Source organism: Mustela erminea, chromosome 11 (assembly GCF_009829155.1).
Source record: "Mustela erminea isolate mMusErm1 chromosome 11, mMusErm1.Pri, whole genome shotgun sequence".
Classification (NCBI taxonomy): Eukaryota; Metazoa; Chordata; class Mammalia; order Carnivora; family Mustelidae; genus Mustela; species Mustela erminea.
This window is the reverse complement of record NC_045624.1, coordinates 28,097,854-28,123,351: the sequence shown is the minus strand read 5'-3', so window position 1 is coordinate 28,123,351 and position 25,498 is coordinate 28,097,854. Positions and strand designations below refer to the sequence as shown.

The 25,498-nt window shown below is 39.7% G+C and overlaps 1 protein-coding gene across 21 annotated transcripts in view; it reads right to left on the bottom strand.

The window, feature by feature from the left end:
• CADPS2 (calcium dependent secretion activator 2) overlaps window positions 1-25,498 on the bottom strand; it is a 535,725-nt gene that overhangs the window by 96,608 nt on the left and 413,619 nt on the right. For 14 of the 21 annotated variants that reach the window (XM_032305737.1, XM_032305741.1, XM_032305748.1 and 11 more), the window contains 3 exons: window positions 24,783-24,846; window positions 21,016-21,139; window positions 19,021-19,041 (listed from right to left, as the gene is read on the bottom strand). In XM_032305737.1, the coding sequence (XP_032161628.1) occupies window positions 19,021-19,041; window positions 21,016-21,139; window positions 24,783-24,846 (209 nt within the window). The remainder of the gene's footprint in view (window positions 1-19,020; window positions 19,042-21,015; window positions 21,140-24,782; window positions 24,847-25,498) is intronic. The other 7 variants (XM_032305742.1, XM_032305746.1, XM_032305756.1 and 4 more) reach the window with 1 other exon arrangement.

Genomic DNA, 25,498 nt, shown 5'->3' with positions numbered 1-25,498 from the left:
ATGTTTGAAGAGTTTATAAAGTCACCATATCCTTAGCCACAAGTATGCAATAATCGAGACTAATCACAGGAACAACCTGAAGACTTATTTCTGTGTACATGTGAATATGTCAAAACCAGCTTTTACGTTTGACACTAGCTTGAGTAAATCTCTGAGAGGACCCTGTGTTCTACTGAAACTTAAGAACAGTCTAAAACGTTTTATTTTTCCTAGACTAAATTTATTGAGAGGAGCAGAACTTTGTACTTAAACATAATGGCCACTCTAATCCTTTAAATAAATAGCATTTTTATCAAGTACACTGTGTACACCATCTCTGGCTGTCACTCATTTGACTATCGCCAAGAAGTTTAATGCGTTCTGTAGTCAGAACTCTATTAGACAGCAAGGTTATCAACAGCCCTTTAAAAAATCTGAGCACTGAATATTTGAGAATGCCTCCTTAAAATATTCACTTTCACTTTTTTAACATTTTTACAGTGTTACAGATATCTCTATATTCTACAAACTTCACACCAAGTTGCTGATTATTGTAATAACATTTCAAATAATAACAGTTACAGTGAATATGCCCAGAGTAGTGAGGCTTCTTTATGACTTTCAATGCATTGCTCTTAGGTATGTTTCTTCATTTTGGAACACTTTTACTGTTTTACAATAACACTCCCCAGCTGCTCAGAGCAATTCCTTTTAATTATACCTCTGTACACTTAAGAAGAGGTCTCACTGGAGAAAAGGTAGGGAGGTGGGGAGATGTAAGAAGAAAGCTTGGTAGGTTTTAATTCTGCTCCCCCATTGCATACTTCCAGCACATTCTCCCCAGCTACCTCCCTTCCAGCCATTTCCTGTCAAAATCTCTAGTGGTGGATACACAGTAATGCTCAGAGTGAAGGTTGTGAGGGGACCTGGAAAAAAGACCAATAAGATAATTTCAGTCCTTTTTTCCCCCCATATAGGATATGGAAAAATTTATAGGGTACTTGACCTTAACTCTTACAAATTCATACCTATACTTGCAACTAAACAAAACACTGATACTAAACAAAATAATAATTAAAAAAAAGTTTGAAAATTCCAATGGGGGGAAAAGAAAAGAATTAAAGATGGTGGATTGAAGGACCATGGTAATAACGCCATCATAATACTTCTCTCCCTTGCATCTAGGTCATGATAACCAGCTAGAGTGCATCAAAAAGTAATTCCTATATAGTCACTAAGATTTCTTGCTTGGTTCTTCAGTATCCTGATTTTGTGACCCTGAATTTGATTCAATAAACACTTTTGCCTGGAAGGTAATGTACTAACAACTGAGGGGATACAACGATGAACAAGGTAATATTTCTGCCTCCAAGAATTTCTGTATCTTTCTCCCAAACCAGATTATAAGGTAGAAGATAGATGCATACTATCTGTTTTTGTTAAGTATGAGGAAGTCCTGCTATAAAGCTCTGATAGAGACTGAATTAAATGCACTCAATATGCAAGAACAGCATTATAATTGAGCATGAGATAGGATCAAAAATAAGTCAATAGGAAGGCTTTAAATTGCTCATGGATAACATGGGGATCTTTAGAAAGAAATGCTGCTTCTTTTAATGGATATGTGTTTGAGGTCGAAATCTTAGATCAGAGAAAGCTAGCAGCAGTCTAACACTGAAGGCTCCCACTTTTCTATTCCTTCTGTCTGAAGAAAAAAAAGAAAGAAAAGAAACACACTCACTCTTTTGCTTCTCCCATCCTCTAAGAAACATCAATCAGACGGATGAGGAGAAAGCCCTGACACTCAGGACACTGAGGTGAGAAACTTGTAAGACTTAGGGAGGAACTGTAGGGGTAACTGTGGGTCCTGAGGAAAAAAGAAAAAGAAAAAGAGGAAAGGCAAACATGAACACTTTGTAGGGAAAGGAGACGAAGGACCCCAGCTTGGAAGGAGTAGGGAGATCAGCAACATGGAAGCCTTCCCCTGGGATACACGGAGGACCCAAGCAGTAAGGTTTGGCCTTACTGGGTATAAAAATTCAAGAGAGTTGGGTCAAGGGTATGACATCTGATTTCTTCTACCTGGAAACCCGAAGGTCATCCAGAGGCAAGGATGATCAGCATCCACTCCATGGACTGCTGGTTGGAAAGCTTACCTACCTTCAGACCTGGCTGAGCAACGGTAGAATGGATCCCTCCATTTCCTTGTGCTGTCTCCCTCCACCAAAGCAGGTACTAACTGCTTCCTCCTTTCTCACCTTACAGAAGTATAAGGCACCACATCTCTGTCTCTCTCTCCCTCGCACACACACACACACTGCACACCGCTATGGGTGTGTAAAGGATGTGTTCCTATTAGATCAGAAAAGGTTCCATCTGAGCTACTGCTCCATGTTACATGTCTTCTTCCACTTATAAAGCCCTTTAGATCAGTCTAGCGGGTTCAGGGAATTTTTACTGGCCCCTGATTATGTCCTAATTTTAATCTTAATTTCTGTTGGTGTCAATGTTCTCCCCCTTTGCAGGATCTCGACTGATGACTCAACTAGAAAATCGAAACTTTCATTGAGGTGTTTCTCTGACCCATCGTCTGGCTCTAGCCACAGCAACCTGTGGTGACACAGCACCAGAGGCCAGCCCCACCAGGCCCCTGAGGGTCCCAGTCCTGACCAGATCTCAGTGCTCGTGGGACTTCTCATCCCAAAATGGAGAGGAGGGTAAAAAAAAAAAAAAAAAAAATCAAATACTTTCTTTCTCATTAAGCAAAACCACCTGTCTCTCTCCAAGCCTGCCTGCCACTGTCCAGACGTATGACAACCTAATTTTGGGAGCTCTCCTTTGACTTAGTCACCTAGAAGGAACAGGATGTAATTTGCTAAGAAGGTTGCCTCAGGATCTAGAGGAGAAGAGGTTTCTAAAACTAAACTCCATTTCCCCAACTCTTCAGGGCCAACCTGACTCCAACTTGCCCAATATCTCACCCCCCAAGACTCGATACTATCAATTAATGCAAGAGAATAACCTCACATTGACCCGTTCCTGGTCTGAATGAAACCTAAATGCGAGCGTAGTTCTCTGAGTGCTGGAATATATATTCTTTTAATCAATGAACGGAATATATATAATTCCCAATAGGCTTGTCGTTCTCAACTCCAGCAGGCACCAGAACCTCCTGGAAAGCTTGTTAAAGCACAGATTGCCTGGCATTACTCTCAGCGTTTCAGATCAGGAGCTCCTGTTTGGGACTCAAGAACTCACCTTTCTAACAAGTTCCAGGGAAACGCCAGTGATCCTTGTCTCGGGTATGCACTTTAAGAACTACTAGTGTTTATGGAAAAAGAGCTTACATACAAAGGCAACTTGTTGAAACTTCAGGCTACTTCCTCCTTTCCCTGAAATCAAGCTACATCATTGTATAAATTTCGTTTTAGGAGAAAAAGGTGACTTTTTCCTGTAGAATCTGAACACGTTTTACTTTTCTGTAATGTTAATTCTAGACAGGATAGTATCCATAGTTGAACAATTCTGTATGAATGAAAATATCTAGATGTCACAGCCCCCCTACAACGGTTTAAGATCTGTGAGAATACTAATACTGCAGATGTTTGGAAACAAATAGGTCTGTGGTCTGCTAATTCCTAGCACCCCTTTGGGACCAGCTCATTGAATGATCCTGTCATTGAAAACAAAGTTCCAGTTAATACCCCTTTGGAATTAAACCGGCTAATGATGTAGTACTTTGGAATAATTGTCCTGTGGTGATGGTCACATTAACTACTTTACCTGGATTATCTTACCCACCAATAAATTCATACTTAAGCAAGTGGTCAACTGTGGAACAAAGGAGAATTGGCCACTGGGGTATATAGGCCAATAGCAGCCAGATTGGACCCAAATGGAATAATCTGTAGAAGCCAAGAACAAGGGACGCCTGGGTCGCTCAGTTGGTTAAACAGCTGCCTTCAGCTCAGGTCATGATCCCAGCGTCCTGGGATCGAGTCCCACATCGGGCTCCTTGCTCCGCAGGGAGCCTGCTTCTCCCTCTGCCTCTGCCTGCCATTCTGTCTGCCTGTGCTCGCTCTCGCTCTCTCTCTCTCTGACAAATAAATAAATAAAATCTTAAAAAAAAAAAAAAAGAAGCCAAGAACAAGAGAGATCCAGGACATATGATGGGCCATAAAAAGCCAGATACATACGTGAGGTAGATGTCACTGATGTTTTGTGAGACTTTCTTCGGGAGGACTATGGAGACACAGTTTTCTCTTAAGATCTTAAAATAAGGAATGTTGGTGATGGAATTAGAGAAACATCAGTAGGTTTTAATATGTAGTTTAACAGTTGTCACAGGCTTTTATGTGATTTTATGAGTGGAGAAACACAGACAGCTTGGTTTGAGTTTCATTAAAGTTGTCCTTTTAACTCCTGAGACACTGGCTCTCAAGTTTGTGAAGGAGGAAGATCCAAGATCTCACAAGGGGAAAAAAAAAAAATCATTATAGTGTTGTTGGCTGCAAGGACTATGAAGGCTTGGAAGAGAAGAAAACTCTCTCCAGTGGATATTTAGCTAGGTCTGGTTAGCCCTGGCTGGAATATATGCCGCAGGATTCTAATGAGAGCATAAAAATTTTCCACTGGCAATTCTACCTGCTAATTGTATAACAGGGGTTTTCCCAAAGACTGGTCTTTAGCCCTGATATATATCGATATATCCTATATTATCATTCGTATATAAATATACACACATACCTCACACTGATGCATATTTGGCAGCTGAAACTGACAAATGGTCTCCTTGATATTACTGTTATATATTACTTGATATTACTTATTACTTGATATTACTGTTTTTTATACATACATTGTATATTTCCTCTCAATATAATTCTGATTCAGGAATTAAAAACCCTCAGAATCATCTCAGTTATAGTGACTGCCAGGCCAGTACTAAATTATAATATAATTAAGGTCTACAGCATCTTAAATTTCATGCCTAGTTCCTCTTGTCTTCAAACTACATTTACTTAGAACAGCCTTTCCATGGCCATTTGTTATATTCATGCATCAAAGAAGTACCATTACACCTCCACAGGCCCATTCTCCACCTGCCCCTTAAACTCTCTTTCATTCTCAAGGAGAAGGTCTGCCATAAACAATGGGAGTCAGGCAAGGCAGGATCCCAGGAGGTGGTGGGAATGAAGGTGTGAGGACATGGGCAATAGGAGGGTGAAAGGGACTACAGAGGCTGCCCAGCTGGGGGACAAGCTGAAGGAGAAGGAAAGAAAATAGTAGAAAGATACACTTTGAAAGGATTTGTAACCCTGGGTGTTAAGAAATGAGTTCAAGATCTTGCTGTCTATATGTACCTCTGTTTCCTTTGACATGGAAGAAAGATGTGTTAGGGCAGCCAAGTGATGTGTTAGTAGTGATTTTTTAAAAAAATTTTTAAATTAAAAAAAAAAGATTGTATTTATTTGATAGAGAGAGAGAGATCACAAGCAGGCAGAGAGGCAGGCAGACAGAGCGGGGGAAGCAGGCTCCCTGCTGAGCAGAGAGCCCAATGTGGGGCTTGATTCCAGGACCCTGGGACCATGACCTGAGCTGAAGGCAGAGGCTTAACCCACTGAGCCACCCAGGCATCCCAGTAGTGATATTTGATGCATAAATTTGGACAATGTCTCCCAGTTGGACAGGTGTAAAGACCAGGTGTAGAGAGGAGGGTAGGGCTTAGTAATATTTGGAATATCTCTACAGTTTTAACATCCCAGGTTTGCTGGCCACAATGAACATATGTGTAACCAACATACCGCAGGAATATTTTATAGGTTCATTTTTCCGAAATTAAAAAAAAAAAAAAATCTGACATTTCCAAACACTGATCAGGCCTTTCCATTTAGTGCTTGAAGCTATATGGCCACTTAGTTATGGGCCCATAAGTAATGAACTCTCATCTGCCCAGGCTGTGAGTCCTAACAAACTCTGGGGAGAATAAAGAGGCGAAATCTGTCAGTTTGCATTACTCTGGTTTTGTCCAATTGGAAAAGACTTTTGAATACATCTGAAGTACTCAGATTAACAAGGTGCTGCACGAGCCACACTGGTCTAGGTCACTCGGTTTACCTGCCGACACATGTTAATAAATAAATGAACAGGTCACCAACCAGTCGGTTTCAAACTCTGGATATGGAGGATAATAAATTCTATCAAATTGCTCATGAAAGAAAGAAAACTTGCCATGTCAAGACTGCATTTATCTGTGCATCGCAATCCATATACAAGTAAAACAGACACACACACACACACCACAAATATATGACACATTGTCAAGTGAGCGGAGTAAACTGACATCCTTTCTGAGACCTTTTAGAGAACAGGTGTTGAACGCTTGTAATGAGATTTCTATGCATCTTCAGAGGAAAGAGACAAGATTGTAGCAAGAGCCATTCAGAGTGTGACAGATCACGGCTGAGGGAATAATTCCCAGTCAGGGGCATGACAAAGGAGACATTACATAAATGCTCTGTTTTCTGAGGAGGTGCTTATGTTCTGGCTTAGAATCCCTACAGAAGACAAATATTCACTGAAGAAAAGATTCGGAAGAATAGATTTTTCCAGATCCTGGGGAATCTGGGATATATTCAATTAACTAACTCCTGATGCACTCTTTTGTAATTATTTTACGAATCTTTTCCTCTTGCAACTGGGAATCGATAGGATTCATAGAGCTTTCAAGGCATCACTTCGGAGGGGGCTAAGAATTTTTTTTTCAAGCAGAGATGGTTAGCTGACAATTCTATGTAGAGAATGAAGTAACTAAAATGGAACATGTTATGTTTTACAAGAAAGTTAAAGCAATTTTGCTTCAACTCAAATAGATATCAGGTAAGCTTTGAAAATCAGCACGGAAAATGAAAAGGTAAAAACATTCGTTGGGGATAGTCACCATAAAGAGAAATACTAAATCCATAGTGGTTGACATTTACTTCATTACCCTGATCTCTGCTCTCTAATCGCTCTGGAGACCATGTTTCTGTCAGAGGATGATTTAGTTTTTTTCCATGTAGAAGTCCTTTTTGAAAAACAGATCTTTAGGGGCACCTGGGTGGCTTAGTGGGTGAAAGCCTCTGCCTTCACCTGGGGTCATGATCCCAGGTTCCTGGGATGGAGCCCCGCATGGGGCTCTCTGTTCAGCGGGGAGCCTGCCTCCCCCTTTCTCTGCCTGCCTCTCTGCCTGCTTGTGATCTCTGTCTGTTAAATAAAATCTTAAAAAATAAATAAATAAATAAATAAAGAGAGAAAGAAAGAAAGAAAGGTGGATAGATAGATCTTTAGGGAGAGAGCATGTGCACACGCACGTGCAGTGGGGAAGGGCAGAGGGAGACAGAGTCTCAAGCCTACTCTCATCTCAGTGCTGAGCCCCCTGCAGGGCTCCCTCCCAGGCCCGATATCATAGCCTAGGCCAAAACCAAAGTCAGGCTCTTAACCCACTGCACCACCCAGGCGCCCCAGTAAGCCCTTCTTTCTAACTTCATCTCTGAAACAGCCCATCCTTTCCCCACTGACTTATGCTCCCACTTTATCACAGATGAAGCATAGCAGGCGTTTCCCATTTGTACATGAGTCTACATTCTTCTTCACAGGCTTTGGTGAAGGTTTTCTAATTGTAGTGTCAGGACAAGACGAGTCTTCATCCTTTTCCCCTTAAAGTTGATTTATTCAATATCCTCTATTCTTCCATTTAAATGTGTCATGTTCTTAAAACAAAACAACTCTGGAATTCTGATGCGACTCCGCAGTGAATTATAGATTAATTTGGGAGTGAGCTTATATATTAGGCTATCAAGTCATCCCTCTTAGGGCATGAACCATCTTATAGTGATTTTTTTTTTTTTAAAGATTTGAGAGAGAGAGAAAGAGATATAGCATGTGTGAGTAGGGATGGAGGGGAGAGAGCAGGACAAGGGGGAGAGAATCTTAAGTAGGGTCCACACTGAGCACAGAGCCCTGACCAAGGGCTCGATTTCATGACCCTGAGGCCAGGACCTGAGCTAAAACCAAGAGCTGGTTGCTTAACCTACTAGACCACCTAGGCGCCTCGTCTTGTATCTACTTAGATTGATCTCTATAACCTTTGATTTTCAAATGTTTCTTTAGAGATCTAGGAAATTTTACATGCTTTTGGCAAACTCAATTCCTGGTTGCCTTGTAGTTTGGTTACTGTAAAAGACACTTTTTGTTTATATTTTTTAGCTAGTTGGTCTATGGTGTGGAGCAGTAGTTCTCTGACTGTGGTCCATGGACCAGTGGGGATCCTCAGGACTCTTCAGAGATCCGTGAGGTCAAAATTATTTTCATAATACTGAGATTGTTTTTTGTCTTTTTGGCTCTGTTGGTATTTACAGTGATGGTACAAAAGCAACGGCAGGTCAAACGACTGTTATGTCAGCATGAACCAAGGCCATGGTGCTAAATTCTACTCATTGCTGGGTTCTTTACCCCCCCACACACCAGAAAAAAGCCAGTTTTCTATACGAAAGTCCTTGATAAAACAGTAAAACAAGCTTTGTTGAATCTCTGTCCTTGAGTATATATTTTTAAATAACTGACAAAATGAAAACTTTGCACAAAGCATGACTACATACTGAAGTGTAATGATTGTCTAAAGGAAAAGTGTGTCATTGTTTGAGTGGGGAGGGGCACTGTTCTTTTCAGAGAACCATTTCTAGTTGAAAAGACTACTGATGGACAAAGTATGCTTATTTAGACTTGGGAATATTTGGCAGACATTTTCTGAAAAAATGAAATCAACCTGTTGCTTAAAAAAACCAGTATTTGTTGTAATTATAAAATTAAAGGTTTCAAAGAAAACTAGAATTTTAGAAAACTTCTGTCATGAACTTGACAGTCTCCGAAGACTTTAAGTCTTTCTGATGAGGCAGGTGATATTAATAAAGATGACTTTTTGATATATTAACACTAAGAAGAAGATCTTGGGCACCTGGGTCACTCAGTTGGTTAAGCGACTGCCTTCAGCTCAGGTCATCATCCCAGAGTCCTGGGATCGTGTCCCACATCGGGCTCCCATCTCCATGGGGAGTCTGCCTCTCCCTCTGACCTCCCCTCTCATGCTCTCTCACTCTGTCTCTCTCTCTATCTCAAATAAATAAATAAAATCTTAAAAAAAAAAAGAATATCTTAACTCAGTGGATCAGTAGTTTCCAAATGATTACTTCATTGTGTTAAAAAAAATCACGCATGGCAAAAGATCTTTTCAAAGCAGATGATGCACCAACTGGATTGAATAGTATGAAAAATTCACTGATAAGCTTTCAGATTCTACATTGCAACTAACCTGGAAGAAATTATCACCTGCCAAGCTTTGGTATAATATCACAGAGGAAAACCCACAATTACTTAAAAAAGTCTATTTAAATACTCCTCCCTTTCCAACTACATATCAGCATGAGGCCAGATTTCTTAAAACTTGCAGTAGACTCAATGCAAGAAGCACCTATGAGGATCCGGCTGTGTTTTACTAAGACAACCATTAAAGAGGTGTGCAAATAATATTTTTTTTCAAAAGCGATTTATGTTGATGAGTTGGAGATTTAGGTGATGAGTTTCCTGTTGTTAATTATAAACATCAATATTTCATAAATTTCTCAGTTTTACTTCTATTATAATAAATATTGGTAGGAACAATCCATCTAAAGAAAAGTTCTTTGGGATCTGAATCTTTAGAGTGTACTAGTTTGTGAGAACAAACATTTGAGAACCACTAGTGTAGAGAAAGGGTATTAATTTTAGCAGGTTGACTTTAAATCCGGCAACCTTACCGAACTCTTACCTAAAAGGTTCTATGTAGGGGCACCTGGGTGTCTCAGTGGGTTAAGCCTCTGCCTTCGGCTCAGGTCATGCTCTCGGGGTCCTGGAATCGAGCCCCATATCAGGCTCTCTGCTCAGCAGGGAGCCTGCTTCCCTCTCCCTCTCTGTCTGCCTCTCTGCCTGCCTTTCTGCCTACTTGTGATCTCTGTCTGTCAAATAAATAAATAAATAAATAAATCTTTAAAATAAATAAATAAATAAAAGGTTCTGTAGATCCTGTTGGATTTTCTAGAGAGATGATCATTTCATCCGCAATGATGGGCTTTTTATTTTTTTCTTCCATCTGCAACGATAGCTTTATCTCCTCTTCCCATTCTTTGGAATTACTTTTTTTATTTCTTTACTGTTGTCCAAGACTCTCAGTGTTGTGGCAATGATTCTGTAAGTACTCGTCCCTAATCCTAGTGGGAATGCCTCTAAACTTTCTTCATTATGTAAAATATTTGCTTTAGGTTTTTTTCTATATGGGCTTAATAAAGTTAAGGAATTCTAGGATGCTAATAATGTAATTTTTAATCATGTTAGCACTGAACTGTTTCACGTACTTTTTTTTTTTTTTACATCTCTTGAAATACGAGTTTTGCTTTTAGTTTGTTAGTTTCCTGATGCTGAACCCCTTTTATATTATTCCTGGGATAAACCCCATTGGTTATTTTCCCAATACACTGCTGGATTTTTGTGAGCTTTTACTTAGTGATTTTGCATATATGCTCTCAATGAAATGGGCTTATATTAATCTTCCTTTGTTCAACTCCCTTTATCAGATTTGGGAATTAAGATTGTATTTGCTTGATGAAATGAACTGGACAGCTTTCACTCATTTTCCATTTCATTGAACTTATTATGGATAGGATCTGCTCCTTAAAAATTTGGTAGAACTCCCCTCCAAAACCAACCAGACTTACGGATTTCAGAATGGCAGGGTTCTGACAACTATTTAAATTTCTTTAAAACTGATTGGCCTGAGATTCATTTCTTGTGTTGATCACACAGACACAGTTTTTTAAGAAATGTATCAATTTCATCTAAATTCTCGATTTTTGTCTTTGTTCATAATACTCTTCCATTATTTTCTACATCTCATATCTCGTTATTTTTCTTTCATACTCTATTTACCTGAATTTTTTTCTTACTCTGATGAAAGTCGATCTGTTTCTATTCTCCACATCACTTATCAGCATGAGGCCAGATTTCTTAAAACTATATATCAACCAAGAGAAGATATTGCATGTAAAAATTCCCTTTTACATTGTCTACACCTTTTTGCCTTTCCTGCTGCCTTCACTCTCATCTCCCAGAGGACTAATAAGTTCTTCAGCTGTATTCATCCTGTATCCAATGTTTCTTACAACCATTTATTACTTTCATACCTACTATTTCCATTTGGTTTTTCATGACTTCTGGTCCCTGCATCATATTGCTAGACTCTTCCTACATGTCCTTGAATATATGTATCATGCTTAATTTAAATTTTCACTCTTAAGGATAATAGAGCTTGCCTGTGTCCTTTAAGGATAGAGGAAAGTTCAGCATTGGAGCACAGGATCCTAGAGTACAGAACCAATATGGATAATTCCCTTTTGCTACTAACCCATTCGGCAACTCCTAAGCATAGGGATTCACTGTTAATCTGTTAGATTCAAAGCTGCAACACTTGACCAAGAGTCCCCTTAGGTTGTAATTCACTAGGCTGGAGGTTGGGATGCCGAGGAGGGAAGGCGTGCCTGCCTAAGAGTGGTGAGGCCCTTCCCAGTTTTCATCTCATGACAGCAAAGCTGGGCCCAGTCTTGATGATGCCACAGATACCAGCCCCTGCTACCTACTCCAAAGGCAAAAGGAAAGGAACTGATGGTCTCAAGGCAATGCCCCAGTCACTCTGCTCAGGCATACTCCTAGCTAGTGTAACTCCCCATGAGACAGGCTGGTGAGATTGGAAACCAAACTCCTTTGGGCAGACAAGCGCAGTGAAGATGAGGAAAAATAAAATGGAGTATATGCTACTCTTTGGGTGGCAGATGGAAGGCAGTGGAGAGGTCAGGGTAAGGCAGCTTTATTTAGGGAGACACCAGGGTTATAGATGGAAAGGAAATATGTAGAAAGATGGAGGAACAGGAGAAAGAGATACACGATAAAGTAAATTCCATCCAGAAAGGAGTAGGTGCAGTTGAGATCAGTATCACAGGTGCATGAGTCAGCCTTGAAGAAGATACCTCATCCCTTGATGCTGGGGAACAGGAGACACAGGTGAGCGGCGATGCTGAAAAGTGTGTAGGGGCGGAGCTACAGAGCTGAGGCTTACTGTGTTTCCAAGGTGGAAAGGAAGGGGCTGCTCTTGAATACCCTAAACTTACTTAAGACCAAGAGCTTAAGTACTTAAGATCAAGTTCCTGTGAGAGCTGGATTTGGAAAGAGAACATCAGTCAAGATTGCATCCAGGTTCATTTTGAATATGGGACTAGCTATGATCATCCCTGATGGAGACGGTCCTCATCTATTACAACTCACACTACAAAAATAAAGAAGGGAAGGGCGGACGACTCATGACAGAGACTGTGAGTCAAGGAAGTCAAGGAAAGGTGGCACTACTTGAGGTCACAGAACACCTCGGCACCTCCAGTGCTGGCAACGTTAACGCCGACATGAGGTATGGAAAGCCCAAACCAGAGGTAGCAGCAAAGTGTTGTCAGCAGCTGTTTTTAATCGAGTGACAAATACTAATGCCTCCTCACAATTAAACTCAGATAAATCAGGAAGGATGGTAATGAAATGCAGATTTAGAACCAATTTCAGAAGTGAGGGCACTCAGCGTCCTTAAACGTCTCCACAGTTTGTCTGGAGCTGAGACTCCTCCTTGTCCTTCCTTCGGTCACTAGAGCTGAGGGTAGAGAGTGCAGTGGCCCCGAGACTGTTCCCAGCATTACCATCATGTTGCCACTGGTATCCCGGGTGCTCCTATGGCCTCACTTGACTTGTCCTGTCATTAGTTACCCATGTGTGCAGAGAGTGAATGTACACTTGCACAACACACTTCCCGCGTCTGAAGTCTGCGATGAGCTAAACGAAGGTACACACACACAGCTCCAAAACCCTGTCAGATGGAAGCCAATGTCTTCCTTTGCCTCTTCTAGTCAATAGTCCCTGCAACTCCTATTTATTATGTCCCAACATCTCCTGATTCATAGGAATTAATCTGTCAACATTATCATGAGCTAACACATTGGTGTGAACACAAATTATACAGTGGGGTTTGCCATCTTGTGTGAGGTGGTGAGGAAAAGAGCCGAAGCAAACAAACATACTACAATTGCTCATTCATTCCAGATCAGCTGTGGAAATGGCCAGAGCAAATTCCCATCACTCATAGAGTACATAAAAGAGCATATGGTTGTAATACTCTCTGCTATATACATTATATAAACTAAGGCTACTGGTGTAGCAAGGGAGTCGTGTGAAAGACATTTAACTCAAATATATTGATGAGAAAAAGATAGTTTAAAACAAACATTTCAATTGCATATTAGATGATGGAATAAAAGTAATTTATGGCTGTCAGAAAAAAAATTTATCTTCTTAGGTAATTTAAAGCATCCACTGATCATCTGAAAAATATCCAGTTTTGCTTTGCATATAGGACAAAAATAAATTTTAATTTGATCCCTATCCGGATGATGCAGCTCAAGCAACAAGTTTTTACTCTATATACACATAATGGGTTTTTTTTTTTTTAAGGTTTTATTTATTTGACAGAGAGAGTGAGTTAGAGAGGGAACACAAGAATGGGGAGTGGGAGATGGGGAAAAAGCCTCCCCACTAAGCAGGGAACCTGATGCAGGGTTCTGATCCCAGGACTCTAGGATCATGACCTGAGCCGAAGGCGGTGGCTTAACAACTGAGCCACCCGGGCACCCAAATATATACATATTGTTTTATAAACTAAAAGCCCTTTATAGAGTTATGATTTTCTAAAAAAATTTAAAGATATCAATAAGTCATTCTCTCTCACAGCCAGAAATTACATTTATCAATTTGTCTCTAAATCATCAGGTGACTTAGAAGCAGAAATGGTCACAGAGGTTTTACTTTCATGCCAGAGTCCCACTGTCCAAGCAAAGCTGTCCAAAAAGGCTGCAAAGAAATTCTTTAAATCTTCCATTTTGCCTTCTAGTTTTAAACCTGAGAGGTCTGTTTCTTCCAATATGCGAATTACCTCCGTCCAAGTATCATCAATTCTAATGGGAGTGCATAATTGCAGGTCTATTACTTAGACATTAGTAACCTGAATTCATTGTAACATAGACTACTCAAAAAAATTTTAAATCAAATTTATAACACATACAACTTTTATGAGAGAAAAGGGTCATTCTAAAAATATTAGTAAGAAATTATTCACTAACAAAAACTATCCTCATCACTGTGCAGTTTATCTACTCACTGCTATACAACAGATTTTATTAGTTATCGTTACACTCTGACAATGGAGTGCTAAATTAAAATGCTACCTGATGGCAAACACATCCTAATGACGTAAGGACTGCCAAAGTACAACTTCTCTCAAAGAAAGCAAGCAGTGTGGCCCTCTGGGAAAGCATCTCTACCTGTTCAACAGAGACTTTGAAAATGAGAGCACTTGGGGGTTAGACCTGGAAACCTGGCAACCAAAGGGCCCAGACAGATCCTCAGTGTACAAAGACTTTGCCTGTTCATTCCATGCTACCTTTTGTTTAGGGCACCTCCATGTTTTGAGATTCACCACAAGTCTAATTCCCAAATCTATGCAAAAGATCTCAGGTCAAGGCAAGCTGTAGGAGCCGGCTCTCTCTTATCGTAAGTCCTCATACGGTGCATAGTTTTCAGAAGAAAGCAGGGACTGTTATTAGATGTATTACTGCTGTTCTGGTGTATAAGAAATTCCCTGAATTAAGGAATTGATTCTCCTTTAAAAGGACCTACTTTGCATCAACAAGGCATACAATTAAAAAGAAAAAGGAGACACAATTAGGAAAATGAAGTTCCAGTACTTTTTGAACCCCATATTATAAATACTGTAAAAAGGATCTTACTATTACATAAACAGTAGTGATAAAATTAAATCAAGGAAGAAAACTAGCTGATTCTGCAGCCATGTAAATCTCAAACATTTCTTAAAATTAAAAAAAAAAATGCTTTCTAGACATTTTAAGTTCTCAAAATGAACTACCTGTTCTCCTGAAACAAATGCAAAGAATTCCTGAGGAGAGAAGACATTAAGAAAGAGGGCATTTGTTTTATTTCATTTATTACAGAGTTGTAAAATCCCTTTCTTCTGCAAATTTGCGTTGCAGATGGAGAATGTGAAGAATTCCCAAGGATGGAAGAGAACTAAGAGTCCAACTGAGCATCCCGCTGAATTATAAAAACAACTGAAACAGGTTAGACCGCTAAATACTGCTAATGCAATTGTTCTCTATAACCTCTGGGTTCTGTGATTCAGATTTAGTCTCACCGCCACCACCTCCCCGCACCCCCGCCCCCCCCGCCCATGATAAGAGCATGAAATTTGGGTTTAATTTTTCCAATCTTATTATTTTTAAGTGGTTAGTTTTTGCTTTTATATTGTTAATTATTCAGTGATTGATTTGAATGACCTTTTGCAAGCCAGTTTGCCAGTTTACAGATGTTCTCTCTGCTATAAATAGCCTGATCACTCTCTGCCATAAACTCATTCATTTATTCAATAAGTATTTATCGAGTACCAAATACGTGCCAGGCGCGGTCTTCAGCACAGGAGATAGAGCAGTTATTCAAATACAGAAGTCCTGCCCTTGTGGAGCCAACATTCTAGGATAATCGAAGGATGAATGAACTATACCATGTGTTCGATCGTAAGGGCCACAGAGAAAAATAAAGTAGGGAAGGGAGGGACATGGTACGGGTTGGGGGAGAGGGGAGGTCACCTTTTTATTCACTTTCAACATCTGACACTGTGAGATATGTTGTGTGTGTGGGCGGGGCGGGGACAAAAAGATTCAGATTCTCGAGTCCAACTCTTAGCCTTACGATAGGATCTGTGTTGCCCAATTAATTCAGCAGCCACCAGCCACAGGTAAACAAGTACTTGCAATGGGGCTATAAAATGTGCTAGCAGAGTAAAATACACACCAGACTTTGAAGACGATGTATGAAAAACGAACGTAAAATATCTCATTAATAATTTTGTATGCTGAATACATTTTTAAATATTTTGGATATATTAGGTTAAATGAACTATTATTAAAATTAGTTTCTCCTGTTTCTTTTTTACCTCTTTAATGTGACTACTAGAAAATTTTAAGTTACATCTATAGCTTTCATTATAATTCTATGGGCCCTACGGTTTCTGACTTCCTTTCAAATGCCCACGTATCTTAATCAAGTGCAAATTTAACTACCCAAGTTGCCAAGAAAAGGGAGGGAGGGAGACTCAGGAAAATAAGACAACAGCTCAACAGGTAGATAGTGTGTTGTAACTGCCTACTTCCTAGCTGTCTCTGGGCCGATGGCTAGTAACCTCCCTGCTTCAGTTTCCCGGAAAAGCAATAATAGAAACATTTATTGGAAAGGGTAAATAGATACATGTAAAGTGCTTAAAACGGCTCCTGGTAATAAGCCTTTGCCCTCCTTAAATAAATATCTGTACTTTTGGCAAAAGTGACACCGTGGCCCTTGCGATGTGCCTGAGGCGTTGAGGTCAGCACTTGGAATCAGACAGCCCCAGAGGCAGGGCACCCCGGAACATGGAGATCCAGGGGTGCAAATCCCACGTCTGCCGAACTGAATAACAACGGCACATCCTTGGGCAGCGTACTGACTTTTTTCTGAAGTCCTGGTTACCTCTTCTGTAGAGTGTCTGTTTTGTAGAGTTGTTTAAGGAGCTAATGAAGCAGAGTAAAGAAGAAAGCCTCTGAGGGAAAAGGCAGTCAATAGATGACAAAATCATGACAAATCTTGGGCAGAATTCGACTCCTCTCTAGATGGTACAAACTGACTGAAGAAAAGGATCATATTGCCCAAGAGAATACAGCTTGGAAGTCTTATCAAGCGTTCGAGCTCTTGCACATGTAACCGACTTTCTCATTTTTAGTCACTTTTAAAAGTGCCTCCAAGAACATTTACTAGGTAACCCTGTTAACTTGCTACCAAATGCAACCAAACAAAGAGAACTACATTTCTTCAAAACCTCTCCTCTGTTACTTCAGAAGATTCTTCAACGGAGATTAGCTTTCCCCTTCAATCCACTTAAATCACCTAGACGACACTGATTTTTTTCCCTCTTTTCTAGTTCTTTATATTAAAAATTTAAAGATCTTTTTAAAAGATTTCACTGAGAGAGAAAGAAAGAGCAAGCAAGCGAGCAGTTGTGAGGGGGGTGGCGTGCAGAGGGAAAAAGATCTTTAAGCAGGCGGTGCACGGAGCATGGAGCCCAACCTGGGGCTCTATCTTGTGACCCTACAATCACGACCCCAGCTGAAACCAAGAGTCAGATGCTTGACTGACTCCACCATCCAGGCACCCTTTAAAGATTTTTAAGTAATCTCTCACCCAAGATGGGGCTCGATACTCATAACCCCAATAAGAAGCCTCCCACGTTCCACCGACGGAGGCACCCAGGTGCCCCGGTGAGCATTAATTTTAAGGAAAATGTTTCTCCAAGAGTCATCAGCCTGTACCGTTGAGCAGCAGTATGAATGTCCAATACGTGGAAAGGGAAGGTTTCTGTCTGGAAGCGAGGTATGTGGGAGACAGCAACTCTCCCATTCTCTCCTCTCTCTAATGGGAATGTGTGCAACTTTACACGATGCCTTTGCCCGTCCTTCCTGAAGGCGCTCTGTGACCCCTTCACACCTCACAGGGGAAGGAGCACAGCCTTGGCAGGCTGGGGATCAGGACACCCAACCCAAGCCCCAGCGGGCTTACTTGTTTACTGTGTATCAGTGGGAAAGCCCCTAACAACTCTGGATTTACTGTGGGTCAACTACATACAAACTATCTTTATGACAGAAACACTGTGAGGGGGGAAATGCCCTGAGAGATTGTGAATAAGTTTGTCACGGAGCACTGGACAGCGGCTGTTACGACGCACTGTCAAAAGACGCGATGGTGTGCCTAAAGGACACTTCTGTGATCACTGCCGGTGTGTTCTTTCACCTTCTCCCTGCTCAGAGCTTTTAGTGCCTGATGCTTTCTGGGGTCAAATACTGAAACACAACTGAAAAAGTTAGGAAACATAGGAATAGAGCCCTTCAGTCGAAGACTTCAGTGAAAAACAAGCCAAACTTGTCTACGACTCCCCATGCAGGGTTTGAAAGAGGGTCGGGAACTTGGACTAGGCAGGTTCATCCCTGGTCTCTTGTCCTGTGATTTGCAAATAGAACTAACTAGCTAAGCTCTCATCCCTCTCCAGAGCACTGAGAGCCTACTTGATGCCAGCGGCGTGGGGCTGGGTGCTGGGCCCCAACAGTGAACCTGTTCCAGCTGGACCCTGCCTGTGAGGGGCTAAAGAAGAGACAGGTAGGATAAACAGATAATAGCACATGCAACTAAATTAATTGCAATGGTGATAAGTGGCATAAAAAAAAAGTAACAAAACCTTTACAGATTCAGAGACCCAGAGAAGAACGGCTTTCCTAGCAACTGCCTGAGGTTGGGATTTCAGAACCCCTGTTCCTTCCTCGCATGAGCAACTTTGAGAGTTAAGAGCGGCTTACTTCTTATTTAATAGCATTTACGCTTTTTACTGTTATTTTTCAGGAGTGATAGAGGAAAGATGGTCCTCTTTTTTTTTTTTTTTTTTTTTTTTTTTAGATGGTCCTCTTTTCTAGTTGTAAGAGCCCTCCAAATATTGGCAACAGCTTCCAACTAAGACTAGTGTCCCTGCTTCAAACATAAGGTATAACATCAACACAGCCTCAGGTTTTGTGCTTTGAATTTATGTAAAGAATATCGCTGAACTTTTACAGAGATAAACGGCCTGAAGTTTCCCTACAAAGCATTAATAATAGTTCCAACAAAATCAAAGTATTGTCAGTAACTTAACCAAAGTGCCTAACAGGAGCCCTGAAAAGCAGACAGCTACTCATCTCTATCAAACATCACGCCACCGCAACAGAAATCACAACACGTGCATGCACAAACATTCATTACCTGCTTCCTTTTCTGCTGGGCCTAAAACATAAGAAAAGACAATTTAGGAGAAAAACGGATTCTACGTTTGCTGCTCACATAATGCAGGCAGAAATCAAGCAAAGCAAAGTGGCCCACTTTATATTTCTAACTTAAGAGTTTGTTTTTGGTCTGGTCCGGAGCATAAGCAGTAAGTTTATTTATTTATTTTTAAGGGGGTTAGAAGAAAGCAAGATAATGCATAGAAGTTTTCTCATATAATAAACATGCATTTTTTTTTTTTTAATGGAGACCGTTCAGTAGTAGTCCCACCCAATTAGGTTTCTAGGATCCATTTTCTAGAATATTCTCACAGTCAACTAGATGTAAGAGACGGATGACTCCAGAAGGGAAAGAGGAGGGAGAACTCCCTGCCCACTGTCCATTTAGTCCTATAATAGGCTCTTCTCTAACACAGACTTGTTTTTTTGTGTGATCCAGAAGAACAGCTATGTCTTTTGACCACCAGTGTTAACCCACCTAACTAATTAAAAAAAAGCTACCCATGGTGGTGACAAATAATTTTATTTGTCCATGTTAAAATAGACTATGACTAGAAAATAGAAATATTCTGCATATATTTTCAGGATTCTTGGACAAGACAACAGTAAAAATGTTAACCAGAATAGACCGCTAAGAACAAAAGGATTCTCCTAGGTTTTTTGGATCGAGTTTAAACATTTGGGTAAAAAAGTATTGTGTTTATTCAAGTTATGCACAAACTTTTTTCCCTTTATCCAATTCGAAAGGTTTTAATATGTCTATTTTTGTGTCAATTCTTTCAAACCATGTTCACAACACATAATATTCCAAAACGCAAAAATTGTTTGAATGAGTATTCAAGATGTGAAAACCAATCTGTTTATCTTCCACTTTCTCCAAATGATCTAATATTCATTGCTTTTGCTTTAACACAACGTGATATCATAATTAATGATGTTAAACTGGTAACTAAGGAGGTTTCATGTTGTTACTCTCGTGATATAATATTGGTTGCTATAGTGATGGGATGGCTTTTTTGTTAATCACTCAGGAGGTTGGTTATTGCATGCTTGTTAGAAATCTTGATCAGATTTGGAGAGAAAAAAAGGATATAACATAGCCAATTATAATCAATTTTTTTCATCGTCTCAATTTTGATAAAACTATCCTAATGTCAATAATTGAAAAATTTACAATTAAGTACAATTTTAAAGTTACTAAAATTTTTCTAAAAAGGATTTGCTTTTATTTTTAGATTAAGTATTTAACACTATAAACTTTTTTCCTAAGTTAATGCTACATGTACTACAGAAGCCATTTGCATGATGATTAAAGCAAAATATTTGAGCCTCTTCCTATTTTTAAAGGATTGTTGAATAAAGCTGATTTGGGGATTTTGCCACAAATTTTAATCTAGCTATTTCTAAGCACCTTAAATTTCATCTTAATGAATGAAACTGGAAGGAAGAAGAAAAAATGTGCAGTCCTCTCAAGAGGTCTAATCTTTCAAGTGCATTAATATTGCAAGCCATGAAAAGTTGAAGGGACTTCTATCAGTTTATTTTGGCCCTCACCGTAATCAAGTTTCCTCCTTCTCTGAGAGTGTTGAACAGAAAATAAAATTATGTAACACTATACAGTTACTGATCAGGAAAGAAGACACTACCCATAATTTAAATGTTAGACATACTTACGGTAATATAAAAAAAATACAGCCCGTGAAAACACCTTTTGGTTCCTTGAAAACTCAAAATAAGAACAAAGGACAACTTAAGCACGAATCCTGGGTCTTTCATTCAAGCAGAGTCCCAGGAGGCATATTAAAGCAATGAATAGGAAAAAGCTCTTCAGTTCACCAGCTGAGATTTTAATGAGACATTTCCCTTTGCCACGGTACAGGTTTGCTCAGGAAAGGAAAGAACTTCTCACAGAAAATTCAGTTAATAGGCATTGTTGGCTCTCACTGCCACTTGGGCAATTGCTCAGTGCACTGACCTTCTATTTTGGCATATTCTGTGAGTCTAGTGTAATTGATCAAGGCCGCTTTCTCGAGACATTTTCTGACCACTTTTTTCACCTCTTCTGCTGGTATGGGAGTGGCGATATCTTTCATTAAAACCTAAAGAGGGGGAGAGAAAGAGACTGTGTAAAACAGAAACTATAATCAAATTACACAAACTGTCCTAGATCTGTTAGGAGGAAGGGGTCCTAGGTAATACTGGGGGAAAGTAATGAGTCGGCACTTCACAACCGGGATGTAATCCTCCAGTCTTGGCTCCTCCTGTCTAAGCCTCATTTATGCACATCAAAACCTCCCATAGGCCAAACCACCATTCAGTGTGATGACTGTCACTTTTCCTCCAGGGGCCCATGACACCATTAGAGCAGCTGTTTCAGATCAGGATTATAGTCCTTGGGACAAGTAATAAAGTTTGTCTTGCACATCCCTAATTTAAGAGCTTTAAATCTTTTGAGCAATATATATGAAAACAGTAACAAAATGCTATGAAGAATAAGCACTGTTTTTGAACGATATAAAAATCAAGATCTCTAATTCTCACAATTAAACTTTAATCTGTTGAGGGGGGAGAAAATCTTTTCATGAAATGAACGGAATATCAAATGTTAAAATACACAGGAACTTTCTGAAATTAAAAAACAACAGATTATTTTCTGTTGAGTTCCTAAATATATATATTTGTTTTTTTGGGTCCCCCCCCCCATTAGAAGTATTACTATTACCAAGGGGAAAATACAATTACATCCAGAATTTAAAACATAATATATTTAGGCACTTTTATAATTATTCACTGATAATTTTCCTCAAAACATTCTCAGTGATAAAACTGCTTACAGTCAGTTTTGATTATACCACTAGTTAACCTCTATCTTTTCCATATAGTTAATGCAGGTTTTCTGGCTTTACTTACATTCAAATTATAAAATAGAAGGCAAAATGTGAATATAGAGAAGACAAGAATGGTAAGTATTCTTACCACTCTATTAGTCTTTTAACTTAAAGTTTCATCAAAAGATTATGAAAACATCCATTTCATGCTTTATTATTTCATTCTCTTTCAATCAACCTTGGTACTAAGGACTTTTACTCAACCATTTAAGCATCAAATTTACTCAACCATTTAAGCAATGGTGATCCTTTACAACACATTTTAATTTTGTTAGTCAAGCTTTCTTTTTCAAAACAGCAAACCTTAGCACTTAAAAATTCGCTTGCCATCAAATTCAATTATTCTTCATAGTCTCATATTAAAAATCTTTAACACAGTTACATATATTTGGCACTTTAATTAGAAATGCACCTTAGGGGCACCTGGGTGGCTCAGTGGGTTAAAGCCTCTGCTTTCTGCTCAGGTCATGATCCCCCACATCGGGCTTTCTGCTCAGCAGGGAGCCTGCTTCCCCCTCTCTCTCTGCCTGCCTCTCTGCCTAATTGTGATCTCTCTCTGTCAAATAATTAAATAAAATCTTAAAAAAAAAAAAAAAGAAATGCACCTTAGAATCTTAATAGGTAAAAAAACAAAACAAAAAAACCCCAAAAAACCCCTTCTGCTCATAGTTAAAAACAACAACAACAAGCATTAATGTACTATTATTTTTGTTTTTAAATGTACAATCATTTTTAATGTGATCATTACTACAGTTTAAATTTAAAATTAATTTTGTCCCATATACAGAACCGGGAACTTTACTACTAGGCTTTCCCAGGGTGACATGCATTCCTTCCTTCATTCATTCAGAGACAGTGTGAGCACAAATTGTGGGGGAGGGGCGGTCGGGGGAGAGAAGGATGAGGGAGAGAATCTTAAGCAGGCTCGATGCTCCAATATGGAGCCCAAAGTGGGGCTTGATCCCACAACCCTGAGATCATGCCCGGGGCCGAAATCAAGGGACAGATGCTTAACCAACGGAGTCACGCAGGCACCCGACACAGTTTTAAATAATAGAAATAGCTGTTAAAATTAGAATGTATATGTCTGTTACAGAGGTGAGTCCTGGGTCAAAATATTTAATTTGGAATTGGGGGGAATTGTACCCCCTTTCCTGGCAAAATACAGATTACGGGCTGGCAAAAGCAAAAAGGGAGACACAGCTTCTTTCCTGTATCCACTCCATTTCTTCCAAAGCATATTAAGTATGAAGAATTCACATGTAGATTTTGTTTTCCTAAGATGTCAATAAGTACAGAGATGTGAAAATGAAGAAATGCCCCTACCATTTCTCTCTCAGTTCAGCAAGAGACATGATAAGTGACGATAACTGGAAAAAAGGTCACTGTTGATCTCGCCACTTGTCAGTGTGTGAGGGCATCTATGCTATTATGAGCTGTTTCTTGCTGGGGGAGGAGGGAAGCTCTACCATGGAAACCAGCACACGGAAGGCTGCATTAGGTACCCAGGATGGGATGCCATTCCCAAAGTAAAACTCTCTGTAAAGATTTCATCTTTTCCTTGATACCTCAATGGATTAGATGAAATGAATACTTTCGACAAGCCTGGTTTACATGCAGTTTTATTATAAAAATTCTAATATAACAGGTAACTACTACAATAATAGTTCTATCACATGATGCATAGGAATCAAGGATGATGCAATCAATGTATACAGTCATCAGTTCTCGCCCTCATCTTGCAAGTCCTTAAATCACTGAAAAAAGTCTTTTCTTTTTGCTTTTAGAAGACGTGTTAATAAATAATGTAATATAGCTAGACTTCCTTGGCAGAAAAGTGGACAAGACCAAGTGCTTTGAAGTCAATAAATCAGAACCAGATGGGGCTCCTGGGTGGCTCAGTTGTTAAGCATCTGCCTTCAACTCAGGTCGTGATCCCTGAGTGCTGGGATCAGGCCCTACATTGGGCCCCCCGCTTGGTGAGGAGTCTGCTTCTCCCTCTCCCTGCTGTTTGCCCTATTTGTGCTTGCTCTCTATCACATAAATAAACATCTTAAGAAAAAAAATCAAGACCAGAATAATCAAGTCATGAGTTTTATATGATACTTAGAATTTTTTTTTTTTTTTAATGTTTATAAGGAACAGGAATTGTTCACATCACTTACCTGTTAGGCTCCAACTAGCATACGAATAGTTCTACAAATAAATGAAAATGATATTTCCCTTTCAAACCTTGTCTGTTACATAAACAGGAGTGGAGAATGTACTTTCATTAATAAATTATTTTAGCATGGATTGGAAAGCCTTGTGCTATTTATTTTTTGAGGGAAAACGAATTTCTACAATTCATGAATCCATTTAAAGTAACACAAGTTGAAATGGATTCTGAGATTGATTTAGGATGGAAGGAAGGATACGTTTGGGCATGTTAAGTGATAAACCTTTATAGGTATGAGAGATGGGAAGGTAGACAGACAAATAAGTCGGGGGGAGGAGGGGCGTAATGAAAGACAACTGTGAAGTCTGAAAAACAGATGATTATACTTAACTGGAAAAAAAAAGACTATTTCATGAGGGAAAGAAAGAGGTGGGGAAAATGGGTACTACCAATACGACATCAACTCAGCCTCAGATGGCAGGGGCCTGCTTCAGGAAAGCTGCGGGGGAGGAGGAAGTAGGAGGTAGGGAGAATAGGAATGTAGTTAGGAGTAGGTGAGAAAGTGATAAAATGTGAGCAGACAGCCCCACAGGACACACTCTTTGTGAGGAATGAGCCTATCTGGCTGGCTCAGTCACTAAAATACACAGCCACTACGCGTGCAAATAGCATTTATAAAGTAGCATTCAAACGTACCCTTTCAAGTAATGAAAGCGTAGCTTTGAGAGCACCTTCAGGTCGTCCAAAGGGAAAACAGTATCTTTAAAAACAAGAGGAGGAACAAAAACGTCAAACATTTACTATCCAAGACTGCTCAAAAATTCCTTCTTCTACTATGTGGCATTATGGAAGACCAGCGAAAAGTGGTTAAGCTAGCATCAGCCCATCTGGGAAAATCTTAACGGCAGAAGTTTACTTAGTTCCATGCTTTCAGTTTCTTTCAACAGTAAGGGTATCAACTGTGATGAAAACGTTCTAAAATTTTGACGATGTATGTTCAGAAAGAACAGAGTAAATTAAGAACAACAAAAACAAAAAAAATCTCCAAGAGTCTACTAGTAAAAAGATAATTAAAATACATTTCCTAAAACCTTCGTAAGGTTTGCTGTTATTCAAGCCTTATGCTAAAAGAAAGGACCCCCCCCCGCCCCATTTCCTCCTGTGTTTATGTGTGGCTTGAGATGGACACACACCCTGTAGACATAACTGCTAGTGCAAAACACGTTCCAGCTCCCTCCTTTCCTGACACCTGCCTATTAATGCCAGTAGCTAACTCTACACCCTCTCCACACAAAACACCAACTTTCCACAGCTCAGCCACTTGCCAATGGAGATGGTCATCCTCAGTCTTTCTAATGTCATGCATTCCTAATAGACACCAACAACCAGAGGGCAGGTCACGCCAGCATTCT